The sequence below is a fragment of the Vicia villosa genome, linkage group LG1 (assembly GCF_029867415.1).
Source record: "Vicia villosa cultivar HV-30 ecotype Madison, WI linkage group LG1, Vvil1.0, whole genome shotgun sequence".
In the NCBI taxonomy this organism is placed as follows: domain Eukaryota; kingdom Viridiplantae; phylum Streptophyta; class Magnoliopsida; order Fabales; family Fabaceae; genus Vicia; species Vicia villosa.
In genome coordinates this window covers 81,541,291-81,554,784 of record NC_081180.1, presented here as the reverse complement: position 1 = coordinate 81,554,784, position 13,494 = coordinate 81,541,291, and the positions used below count along the sequence as shown (strand labels likewise).

Here is a 13,494-nt window from a genome sequence, read left to right as displayed (position 1 = left end):
GACGTATGTGACGTTGCAGCGAATTGGGTTAACAATCCTTTGTGTTCTTTATTGTCATGTGACTTATTTTCTATTATCTCTCAAATCGGGTATAAGATGTTGAACACATTATCTTAGACATCGTGTCTGACATTTGTCTTGCGAGGAACATAATTTCATCCCTATTAAGAATACTACACTTAGTCGTTTTCAAAGAAACAACACCTTTAGGAGCAGAAATTGTGATAGAAACTTGAATCATCTCCAAAGACTCTAGTAAAGATAACAATAGAAATAGTTATAAAAGTTCATCATCAAATTTGACACCCATTTCAGACATCTGATAATGGACCCCTTGAAATTCACTTAAGTGATCAGAAACATAACCCCCTCTTTATACTTCAAATATATGAACCTATTCAACAAGATTAATTTATTATTCCTTGATTTAGGGGTATACAAAGACTTTAACTTCTCCCACAAAGTTTTTGCATGTGTCTCATTATCAATATAATTATAAATATTGTCTTCTACTATTGTTAAGCTAAATCACATGTTTGTAGATGTTCAAACTTTCATTCTTCATCTGACATGGAAATCGGCTTTGTGGAACTAAACACTGATAAATGCAATTTCTTCACAAATAGTAAGTCTTTCATATTTCCCTTGCGCAAATGGTAATTAGAACCGTTCAACAATATCATCTTCATATTTGTATTTGACTTCATTATTCAAACAAGTAAAATAATCCCTAACCAAGAGCTCTGATACCGTGCTGATGGGAAATTAACACACAATAATAAATTAATACGTTGTGGAAATGATATTCCCTAAACTATTAAGAACCTATGAGAATCAACAACAAAAATGGTAGCAAATCGAACAAATAAAGGGTCAAGAGAACACCAATATTTTAACGTGGAAAACCCTCAATGTGAGAGTAAACAATTATGGAAAGTCTAGACCAAAGAAATAACTCCACTATAATCAAATAATATTTTAAAGATTTAAATAGAATTTTTTTACAATATATATATATATATATATATATATATATATATATATATATATATATTAATATAAATTTTTATTTTAATTTTTAAAATAAAACAAACTATCAATAAATTCCTTAAAATATTATTTTTATAATATAAAATAAATTATTAATTTCTAAAGCATATCAAATTTATCAATTTAATCCTTAAATTAATTTAAAAAAACAGTATATCATTTTTAATATCTTAATAGCGAAAATTAATTAACTAATTTTATGTATTTTTTTAGTTACATAATAAAAATAATTATTTGTTATATTTAAACATTTTAAAAATTAAATTAAAAAGGAAAATATTATTTTAGAAATTTAATTTAAAACTATTCATTAAAAATACTTATTTTTATTTGCAGGAAGACAATAATAAGTCTTAGTTAAATTTTTTAACACCAAACAATAATAGATAAGATATTAAAATCAAAAACAGAGATATAACTATTTAATTTAATATTAATTATATTTTTTATATAAAAAATATTTATAAAATTTAAAAATAAAAGAATAATTATAACATTAATATATCAAAGGTCACATTAATGAAAATGCACACAGAAAATGACAAGATTGGAAGAAAATGCACACAAAAAATGATAAATTTAAGACTCTAAAAATGGCAAAGAAGGAATTGAATAGATAACTTCAAGAACCATTACATTAATAGTTACAGCTAGGCTACTAGAAAATATTTTGTAAAATTATTCAGCTACGTTACATATTACTTCACCATTTTAATTTACAAGTTCTTTATCCACTCCCCATCCTTCTCAGAAACCCGCACAAAATTTCTAAAACACTTCTATAATTCGGAAGTGCATTTCTGAAGTCAGCAAAAAAGGGGATTTCAAATATGCATCTACGAAATCATTTTTTTTATTTAAAAAAAAATGTGTTTTTGAAGATGCATTTTTGAAAAGGTGATTTCGGAGATGCATCTTCGAAAACACCTGCGTTTTGCAGTTTAAACAAAACAGCCTCCCCCTTTTTTATTTTACCCTAAAACACCAAAACTTCAAAACAACAACCATTTGATCCTACACAAATCAAAGGCTACTTCAAAACAACAACCACTTGCTCTCCAACAATCAAAGGTTACTTCAAAGACACTATCAACAAAGCTTCAAATCTGTAAGTTTAACAACCTTCAACTCTAGGATTGAAAATTATATTAGGGTTGTTAGAAATTAGCATAATATAGTAGGTTTAAGTTATTATATGTCACTGAGTGTGTTTAGATAGAAAAAATTGATTTTGAAGCATTTAGGGCAAGATGTGGGTTTTCTGCAAAAATGGAGTTCGCAAGTTGCTTCGGAAGTGCACTTCCGAAAACACCTCTCTGACCAGTTTCGAAAATGCACTTCTAAAATGAACTCATAATTGTTTTTTATTTTATTGATTATTTCGCCTTCTTACCGGTTTCAATTTTTTCAGGAAAATGTTAGGAAACCCCGCACTACTTAGACAGGGTAAGGAGACCCAGACCGCATCGGCTTGACGCGAGCGGGCATCACAGTTAGCATCGACACGGGGACAGGGTCGAGTACCTGTCCAAACGGATGAGGCACGTGCTAGTTTCTCATCTGGATCTAGGAGTCGGCTGGATTGAGCGTCTTCGTCTCGTGAGATGGTACGTGAGGAGGAGGAGATCGAGGAGGAGGTGAGACATCATGAGGATGATATACTTAATGCTGACCCTCAGAGCGAGGAGGATGATGCGGAGGAGGGCTACTCGGGAGGACTTACAGACACTTTCGTGCTGATTTACTATCACGACCACGTCGCTCGACATGTTTGGGAGGGAGAGGTAGTTTTTTTAACTACACTTTATAAGTTAACCGTTTTTTATTTAAGTTTTTATTCCACTTTCTCCTAACGTTCTAAATAAGTTTCTTTTTTGTTTTTGTTGTGACAGGAACGACCGACCATAAAATCTGTGAACCATGCGCGGAAGATATTTTCTCTGTTTAAACCACAAGCTCGGTGGTTTAATGACGTGGTAGCTGGGAGGGGGCTTGGAGGGTTATGCATGACCGGACATAGTAGCATCATCCACGACATGCAGGGGGATTTTGTTGAGCGGTGGAACAAGGAGACGTCTTCTTTCCACCTTCCTGTTGGGAAGTTGACGATCACCTTACACGAAGTGGCCTGTCTGCTCCACCTACCGATCTGAGGGAGTCTGCTCGAACATTCTCGGATACAGAGGGTTGAGGCCATTGAGTGGATGGTGGACTATCTGAGCATGGACCCAAACATGGCGGATTACGAGTGCAGAGCGACGAGTGGGGCGCATATCAGGTTCTCCAGCTTGATACAGCTGTATAAGAACCACTTGGTGGCGGCAGCGGAGTCGGAGCAGGAGGGTGACGAGCTTTTTTCTGAGTATCACCGTGCTTGCGCTCTGCGGTGCTGGTTCATGTTCTTGGAAGGAACTGCACTCTTTGTAGACAAAAGTGCAACCTACGTCTACATGACGTATCTCAGGTAGAGCTGTCAAATGGGCCGGCCCGGCCCAGCCCGCCTCGGCCCGGTGGGCCAGCGTGTTTTAATGGGCTGGCCCGGCCCAGCCCAATTGCTAAATGGGCCACATAAAATGAGCCCGGCCCATTTTTCAAAGGCCCGTGCGGCCCGATGGGCCAGCCCGGCCCGTATTTCAATATTATAATTTTAATTTTTAAAAAGGATGTAATGGATAAATGCAATACAACATAAGTAAAAAGTTATCATAAACGTATATAAGTGATGTTTAAAATATTTATCCACAAATATATATATATATATATATATATATATATATATATATATATATATATATATATATATATATATATATATGAATACCACAAAATCATCCATGTAAAAGTATAAAGTAACTTAATATTATCACTAATACTTATCAAATTTTTTCTACATCTCACAATCATTTCCTTGATCACATCATTTTGAAAATATATGTTGATCCTCTTTAACTTTTCTTTATAACTTGAAAACACATTTATAAAATCATATCTTATCTCAATCTTTTTTCTTCAAAATTTACCAAAATCTTTTTTTAATGAGCCAGCCCGAAGCCCGCTTGGCCCGGCCCGGCCCAGCCCATAAAAAACATAGGCCCGGTGGGCTGGCCCAAAAAGATAGGGTCGTCTTTTTTAAGGTATTTTGCGGCCCGGCCCGCGCTAAATTATAGGGCTTTTGGGCCGGCCCAATGGGCCGAGCCCATTTTGACAGCTCTAATCTCAGGTGCTTTATCGATCTGACTACAGTGGAACTGGGGGGCAGCTATTCTGGTATACCTATACCAGAAGCTGATTGAAGCTTCCAACTAGAAGACCGGACAATTGAGTGGATCATGCACACTCCTGACGGTACATTTCTTTTTAATTATTTTACATTTAATTATGGTTCATATTTTTTTCAACATTATTTCACATATTATATTATCGTATTTATGTTTCAGAACTGGATCATCTCATACTTCCACCGCATCCACATCTTCGTCATTGACATTGTGTACGATACGTCCTCCAAAGGGGGAATAACACAGTGGGCCCATATCGCGTGTACCTGGACCGCACTGTGCACAGCGACATCCGTTGGACGCCTTTCACTGATTACCGTCATGTTGTCTTATTTGATCGCATCACTTTATACTCTGGATGGTTGGCCTGTGGGACCAACACCATCGTCAGGTATTTGTTGGAGCGGTGCATGAGGCAGTTTGAACGTGTGCAGATGATATCGAGGTCTCCGCTTGAGGCTGCTCCCGACACCGCTACCCGAGTAGGCCTCACTGCTATATTTGAAGATTGGGTGCATCATTTGGTGCCTGAGGAGTATCGGCGTATGGTGCCCACCCAGGAGTGGCAATGTATGGAGGGGTATGTGACATGACTCTATCGGGTGTCACATCTTTTGATGACACCCGACGCTCCCGGAGATCCGCTTAGGCCAGCACATGAGGAGATCTTGGAGAACCAGCAGGGCGAGGATGACCATGCCATTGATCTCCTATCGATATGCCAGCGAATACAGATGCTTGGGCAGGATGCTTTGGACAAAGGTATCATTGAGCATGGCGGTCCAGAGGTAGTTGCCATTGTGGAGAGGATGGTCAGTTACGAGGCCGGTGTGGCGGCGTATAGGAGGCAAAGGAGGTCTCAGGGTGTTGGGGTTAGGCAGACTCAGTGGCAGTTGCCTATTATTATTTTATTCTTGACTTTTTTGTATCCGGGTTGTATTATATTGACACTTAGCACTTACTCGTACAACTATTTTCGTATTCATAATATTGCTATTTTATTCATATTTACGTGTTATATTTTATTCGTATTTATTCGATTCTATTTTGACGATTAATGTAAAATATGGGATTAATCATTGATTTGAATAAAAAGAAAAACTCAGAGCATATTTCGGAGATGCATCTCCAAAATAATGAAAAATGTGAAAATTGGTGTTTTTCAGAGATGCATTTCCGAAAATACCCAAAAATTAGTGTTTTCGGAGATGCATCTCCGAATTCTGAGAAAATAGAAAAAAAATAACTTCGGAGATGCATCTCCAAAGTCAGAGATATTACGGGGTTTCCAGCAGGCATTCTCATCCCAGGGGGTGGTTAAAGAAATTGTCTTTTAATTTGAGGTCTATTATGAGTCCAAAAAAGTAAGGCCCAAACCAATAGTCTTGTTTGTTTGTTTGCCTTGCCCTTGAGTCGGCCTGGCGTGTGTGTGTGTGTATTACTAAAGTAAGGAGTAGAGATCCTCTCCATTTCTCAAAAGAAATGGAGATTGTCATTACTAAAGTTTTGGAGAATAATACATTTATATTATTTATAAGTGTGACATATATTTAATATACTTTGATATTTATACAATGCAAACATTGGTAATTGCACTTTCCATTTCTTTGAAGAAATGGAGAGGATCTCAACTCCCTATTAAGGTAATTTTGCCTCTCTCCCTCTCCCGAGGTCTTAATCCACTAATCAAAACTTGGTTACAAAACACGAAGACAACCGTCAACGTCTTCTTGAGATCAAACCACATCCCGGTTTTTTCAAGGAATAACAATTACAAAATAAAACTTAGTGTGTTTACAAAATACTTCTAGAAAGCTGTATCTTAACTGTGATGTTTACACAAAATTATAGCATAATAGAATAAGAGATAAAATGTATGAATAGTCTTTTTAAGCGCTCTTAGTGTTTGCGTGAGTGAGATTTGTTGTTTCATTCTTCATCTTTGTCTCCTTTATATAGACTGAATTAAGATATCTGTTGGAGACGCATTTTCTTGTTTTGGAAGGTTGATAATATGTGATTTAAGGCTCTTTCCAAAAACAAAGATTATGTCCATAGTAATAATGTTTCAGCCGTTACTAACTGATCATGTAATAATGACTTTAACATAAAGAAGATCTTCTGATCATCAGAGTATTGTATCTACTTGAAAAAACAGTTAGAAGCTTCTTATCAGAGTGTAATTCGCAGCTTTGTTCATTGGTGCTTGTGAAGCGTCTTAGCATCAAAACTTCTTGTTCTTGTAAACTTTCCTCTATATAGCCTTCTGCTTCTGAGAAATCACTTTCATAGCTCTGTTTTCTCTTAGAGTGCTTCAGAACTTCTATCATATTTCTACATATATGATTTGTACGATTATAGTGCATATTTGTTCTTATTAAAAATTATGTATTTGTTATCATCAAAACTATTACAAGGATACAGATCTAAATTATGTTCTAACAAAATGCATCTCCGTAAAGTTTACCAAATATTAGATAATTTCGGAGATGCATGTACGTTCAAATATGCATGTCTAAAATATATAAATATTTTGAGGTTTACACTTTTGAAACCTGTAAGAAGCCATACATAGAAAATTTTCTTTTATATATATATATATATATATATATATATATATATATATATATATATATATATATATATATATATATATATATATATATTTGTGTGTTATGTCGTGACAACGAAGGACAACAAAATCCTCATATCATATGACAAAGTTTTTTATTTTATGTAACATTTTTCACACTCACTCGCTTCAAATGAGTGGCGGCAAATTTAATACGTAACCTAATATATTTTATTTCATAATAAATAACTTATAATCTATTTTCTTGGAATAGTTCTAACATGGTCACTTGCGAGTAAGTTAAATTGGTCGCATTCAAAAAAAGAGTTTGAAACATTGTACACATAAAATATAATATAATAAAAAAAGTAGAAACTGCATCGACAAAAAGTAGAGAGAGAGAGAGAGAGAGAATATATGTGGCCTTAACAAATCCATTTTCTCTCCTTTTGTTTTTTAGGATAAAAAAAATGTACTCTTTGCTGTCTCCAATGTCCTTTCAAAAACTTTGTATGAGAGCATTGTAATATCCACCGACTTGAAAAATTAGTCACTATACATAAAATAAATATCTGTTAGAGTTGAATCTTCTTCATACTTCACTCTGTGAAGTTGAAGAGAGGTGATGAAGAAGATGAAGTGAGAAACAGAAGAAAGGAGAAAAGATATATTTCATTCACACATACAAAGAGATAAGGTGTTAGCTTATATACAGTACGGTTTCCGTTAACATGTCTAACGGTTAACCACTTTACTCTATACTTCAGTCACACTGAGTTAACAGTGTTAACTATATCTAACAAAAGCACTTGGCTTAAAATAATATCTCTAACAGCCCCCCTCAAACTGAAGGTTGGGGAGTGTAGCTCAACACCTTGAGTTTGCCACGAAGTTCCTGAAAAGCGCTAGTGCCCAATGGCTTGGTCAGCGTGTCTGCGATTTGTAAAGCAGCAGGAACATGTTTGATCAGAAGCTTGCCAGCCACAACTCTTTCCCGAACAAAGTGAATGTCAAGTTCAATATGCTTCGTGCGAGCATGAAGGACCGGGTTATGCGACAGCAGAACTGCACTAAGATTGTCACACATGAGAGCAGGTGTGTGAAACGGTATGCTTAACTCAGATAGTAAGGATTCCAGCCAGAGAAGTTCAGACGTGGTGTGGGCAAGAGCACGATACTCTGCCTCTGTACTAGAGCGTGCTACAAGTGACTGTTTCTTAGAGCTCCATGAGATCAGGTTGGGACCAAAATATATACACGATCCAGAGGTTGACCTGCGGTCATCAGGGTCACTGGCCCAATCCGAGTCACTGTAGGCACGTACAGAGAACTTAGAGCCAGACAGAGATGGAGTCAATTTGAACCCCAGTTTGGTTGTACCACTGAGATATCGAAGTAGCCGTCGCACAGCAGCCCAATGAGAGTCTAAAGGTCTAGCCATATATTGACATGCTTTGTTAACACTGAAAGCAATGTCTGGCCGAGTTAAAGTTACATATTGTAATGCCCCTACTATGGACCTGTATAGGTGTGGATCAGAGAAAAGGTCAGTACCATGTTTACTAAGTTTGCAGGTGCTCAACATGGGGGTAGGCACCCCATTGGCATTGGACATTTTGGCTCGTGTTAGCAGATCCTGAATGTACTTTGATTGATTGAGGAACACAGATCCATCACTGCAGAATTTAACTTCTATGCCAAGAAAATAGCTGGGTCTGCCTAACTTTTTCAGAGGAAATACACTATGTAAATTGTGTATGACAGTTTGAAGAAGAGCAGCATCTGACCCTGTAAGTAGGATATCATCTACATAAACCAAAGCAAATAGAGTGGTGCCATGTTTAGAGTAAACAAATAAGGAAGTGTCACATTTAGAGGGGTTGAAACCAAACTGCAGAAGGGCCTGGGTCAGTTTCTCATACCAAGCCCTTGGGGCTTGTTTGAGGCCATAGATGGCTTTGTGCAGTTTGCATACAAGAGACTTATCAGTGTGCACAAAGCCTGGTGGTTGACTCATATAGACATCATCCTGAAGTATCCCATTTAGAAACGCATTATTCACATCTATTTGTTGAATATCCCACTTGTATGTGATAGCCAGTGTGAGGATAACTCTTATGGTGGTGGGTTTGACAACAGGAGAAAACGTTTCTGTGTAATCAAAACCTTGTTCTTGGTGAAAGCCTTTGGCTACAAGCCTGGCTTTATACTTGTTAATGCTGCCATCTGGATTTTCTTTTATTTTGAAAACCCATTTGCATCCCACTGCTTGCCTATCAGGTGGAAGAGTAGTTAAAGACCAAGTGTTGTTAGCCTGAAGAGCATTGTATTCATCCTTCATGGCCTTAACCCACTCAGGTTTGGAAAGGGCTTGTTTAATACTGGTGGGTTCTAACTCAGTATGGGCTACAAACACTTTAGGTTTGGAGTTGCCGGTTTTGGCCCTTGTGAGCATAGGATGAGAGTTAATAAGCAGAGGGGAAGGAGAAATGTTAGCTCCTATGGAAGGAGACATAGATGACTGAGTGTCTCCAGCTAATGTAACATCAAGGACAGCCAGATGTTGAGAGCTCTCAGCAGGATGTGATGTAGACTGATGAGGAGGGGGAGAAGAGCCTTTTTGACCAATAGACACAGGCGAGTTTTCTGTAAGTTGTTGTGGGGGAGTGGTATTGGATATTTGAACTACCTCATTGGAAGAGGGAGTGTGAGGTACAGGGTCAGTAGAGATGTCAGGATCAGCAGAGTTGTTCCCAAAGCTTTGGGAACTGTGCCTAGAAGAAATATGTGGGACATTAGATTGCTGAGCTGGCTCATGAGACTGAGGTGTACTAACCAGTTGGTCATTACTCAAAATGACTAGTGCATTGTCCTCTGGATTTTGTGTGTCATTATTGAAAGTAGAATTAGCTACTGGCACCTGTTCATTGGCTCTTATGGAATTCCCTGAGTAACCGGATATTGATGGCACAATAGACAAAAAGCCTGGACTAGACAGACTGCTACCCTTGTGAGGTGAATGTTTTGACCCTGAGTTTGTAGGTATATCCTTAGGAAACAGTTTGGGGAAGGGGAAGGACTGCTCATTAAACTTGACATCCTTAGAGATGTAAATCCTGCCATCTGAACTTAAGCATTTAAAACCCTTGTGTTGTGGGGAAATTCCAAGAAAGACACACTCTTGACTTCTAAATTCCAGTTTATGTTTATTGTAGGGCCTGAGGAGAGGAAAGCATGAACACCCAAAGACTTTCATGGTGGAGTAATCAGGGTTTTTGGCATACAATGCATGAAAAGGTGAGTTGGCTTGGGTTAAGGATGAAGAAGGAAGTCTATTTATTATATGCACAGAGGTTGTGAAGCTATAATCCCAATAGGAAATGGGAAGAGAAGCATGAGCCAGCAGTGTGAGTCCCATCTCCACTATCTGTCTGTGTTTTCTCTCAACTGAACCATTTTGGTGGGAGGTATGAGGGCAGGTGAGTCTGTGGGAGATTCCCAACTCTGTCAGAAATTTAGTGAAGGGTCTAAACTCACCCCCAAAGTCTGACTGTACTGCTTTGATAGATGTCAGAAATTGTGTTTTGACAAAGGCATGAAAAAGCTTAAAGGCTTGCAGAGCATCAGACTTTTGCTTTAGCAAATAGATCCATGTGTATTTGGTGTGGCCATCAACAAAGGCAAGATAATATCTATAGCCTGAGCTAGATGGACAGGGAGAAGGACCCCATAAGTCAGTGTACAACATGTCAAACGGTTTATGATAAATTGTGTGTGTGAGTGGTGCATGCAATTTATGAGCTTTCCCAACATTACAAGCAGAACAGAAACTAGTGCTTTTATTGGATGAAGCTATATTACACAGTTTTAGAATAGCATCAACAGAATTGTAATTGGCATGACCAAGTCTGTGGTGCCAGAGTGCTCTAGTATTACAAACATCTACATTATTGACAGTTGAATCAGAAGCTACATAACTATGTATACCAGATATAGGTCTCAGTCCTGTTCCATGGTTGGCATACTCCTGAGGCTTCCACTGCAGCTGAGAGAAGAAGTATAGGCCACTGGCATCAAGTGTTCCTTCTGCAAGCACTTGGTTAGAAGCCTGGGAAATTATATAGCATTTGTCAGAGAGGAATTGAAAGATGACATTATTATCCTTAGCAAATTTTGAAACTGATAGTAAGTTTCTAGTGATAGATGGAACATGAAGAATGTTGGTGAGGAGTAATTTATGTGAAGGATGAACTGTAGAGTGTAAGTGTGTGGATCCTACAGAGTCGATTGCTAGGGATTGACCATTTCCAACATACACCTTATTCATACCTACATAAGGTCGTTTGTTTTGTAATAAATGAGCAAAGGGAGTTAGGTGATGAGAAGCACCTGAATCCGCAAACCAGGACTGAGATTCTAGCTCGGAGGGTAAGTTGTACTCTGCAGTGTAGCCAGTTGGTCGTCCTGTTGTTGCCATCATTGCAACTGTTTGGGTGGTTTGAGGAGTTGAAGCAGACTCATCCTGCTTGGTAGCTGCTTGAGTGGAACTGGCAGACACATTGGTGGTGGCAGTTGAAGGCATATAATTCTCATCAAATCTATGCCAACATGTAGAAACTTCATGACCATATTTGCCGCATAGCTGGCACGTTGGTCGATTGCCTGTGATACCTCTGCCTCGACCACGACCACGACTGCGTTGAAAACGACCTCTGCCTCTAGTGCTTGAATAAGCTCCTCTGGAGCCCTGAGATTCATGATGCATATGAGCAATGTTTGCAGCTATGGTTGTTGCATTTTGCTCCTCACGGAATTTATCCAATTGTGCTTCTTGCACATAGAGCAATGCTTCAACGTCGCAGAGAGAGGGAGGTGTGGGACAGCCATACATTTGCATTACAAAGGGGTTATATTCCTCTGGAAGCCCTTGTAGTATAGAATCAACCTGATCTTGTTCAGTTATAGAGTCACCAGCTGCAAGGAGCGAGTTTGCAATGGCCTTGATTCGCAGCACATACTCAGTGATCGATTTGGTGCCCTTCTTGGTTGATTTCAGTTCAATACGCAATTGACGAACTCTCGCTTTCATTTGAGCATTAAAATGCTGATGAATTTTGTCCCAAACTTCAAATGCGTGTTTGCACGCAAGAACCCTAGGTAACACGGATTCAGATATCGTAGATAACAACCAGATGAAAAGAGCTTGATCTTGTACAATCCAGTTTTCATATTCTTCAGAGATCGTACCTGTGACACGATCTTGAGCAGTCTTGAATTTCTGCGGAATCATCGGATTGACCACAAGCTTGTGCATTTTCTGTGAGAGAATAACACCCTCAACCTGTTGATTCCATAGGAGATAGTTGTTATCTTGAAGTTTGATTGAGAGTTTTGGACCAAATGTGTTGGAGGACTTTGTTGCAGAACCACCAGTGGAGAATTCTTGCGATTTGAGAATCGAATCGGGCGTGCTTTCGGAATCCATTGATGGCAAAGCTAGAACAAGATCCAAGAACACAAAAGATGAACGAAAGAGAAGCGCGGAAGATCGGTTCAGGCGAATGATACCATGTTAGAGTTGAATCTTCTTCATACTTCACTCTGTGAAGTTGAAGAGAGGTGATGAAGAAGATGAAGTGAGAAACAGAAGAAAGGAGAAAAGATATATTTCATTCACACATACAAAGAGATAAGGTGTTAGCTTATATACAGTACGGTTTCCGTTAACATGTCTAACGGTTAACCACTTTACTCTATACTTCAGTCACACTGAGTTAACAGTGTTAACTATATCTAACAAAAGCACTTGGCTTAAAATAATATCTCTAACAATATCCAATTCATATTAAAAAATAGTTCCTCCGTTGTTGGAGTTTTTTTTTTTCAAATTTAATAAAGTATTTACCTATCATAAGTAACATTAATTATATTTTTAATTAATGCTACACCTAAATATATAACTAATATTTCAATAAAAAAACTTAACTTTGATTTTTAACTATCATAATTTAATGAAAAAGGTTATATATATTTGAGAACGAATATAGTATAAACAAGAAAAATTAATGTTAGGTTAATCATCTATATGTTTCTTAAAAGAAACCTTAGTCTCACCTTAATTTAAATAAAATATTTTGTGGTCATGAATCATACTGTGATTGTGAACACGTTATATACTACAAGAAACAAGTGACGAGACTAATTTGTCATTTTATTATAAAAGTTACATCTTTCATGTATGGTGTGAAAATGACAAATTTCATCTTTAAAATTCAAAACAAGTTGGCGAGATGAACGATGATAAATGGATGAAATGAAAAGACAAGTTCCTTTGCTCTTTGTTATTTTATAAAAAAAAAAAAAAAATTGGTTCAAAAGATACCAAATATTTTGATACTAAAGTTGGAAGTCATAATATTTAATATTGATTATTACAAAAAAAAAACTAGGATTTGATCGTATTATACAAGTGAATAAATATATTTATTTGTTTCTATCCAAAAAGTAAGTAGCACTATTTTAATTTTTAGTATGAAATAGAGCTAAAATATTATTGAAAAATAGGATTTAAGACTGTGTAATTTATATGATCTT

At 37.2% G+C, this 13,494-nt stretch overlaps 1 protein-coding gene across 1 annotated transcript; it reads left to right on the top strand.

Annotated features, from left to right (window-relative positions):
- Positions 1-2,654: 2,654 nt before the first annotated feature.
- LOC131647433 (protein MAIN-LIKE 1-like) lies at positions 2,655-3,203 on the top strand. Its single transcript, XM_058917325.1, has 2 exons — positions 2,655-2,834; positions 2,943-3,203. The coding sequence occupies exons 1-2, from the start codon at positions 2,655-2,657 to the stop codon at positions 3,201-3,203; spliced, it is 441 nt and encodes a 146-aa protein (XP_058773308.1).
- Positions 3,204-13,494: the final 10,291 nt, after the last annotated feature.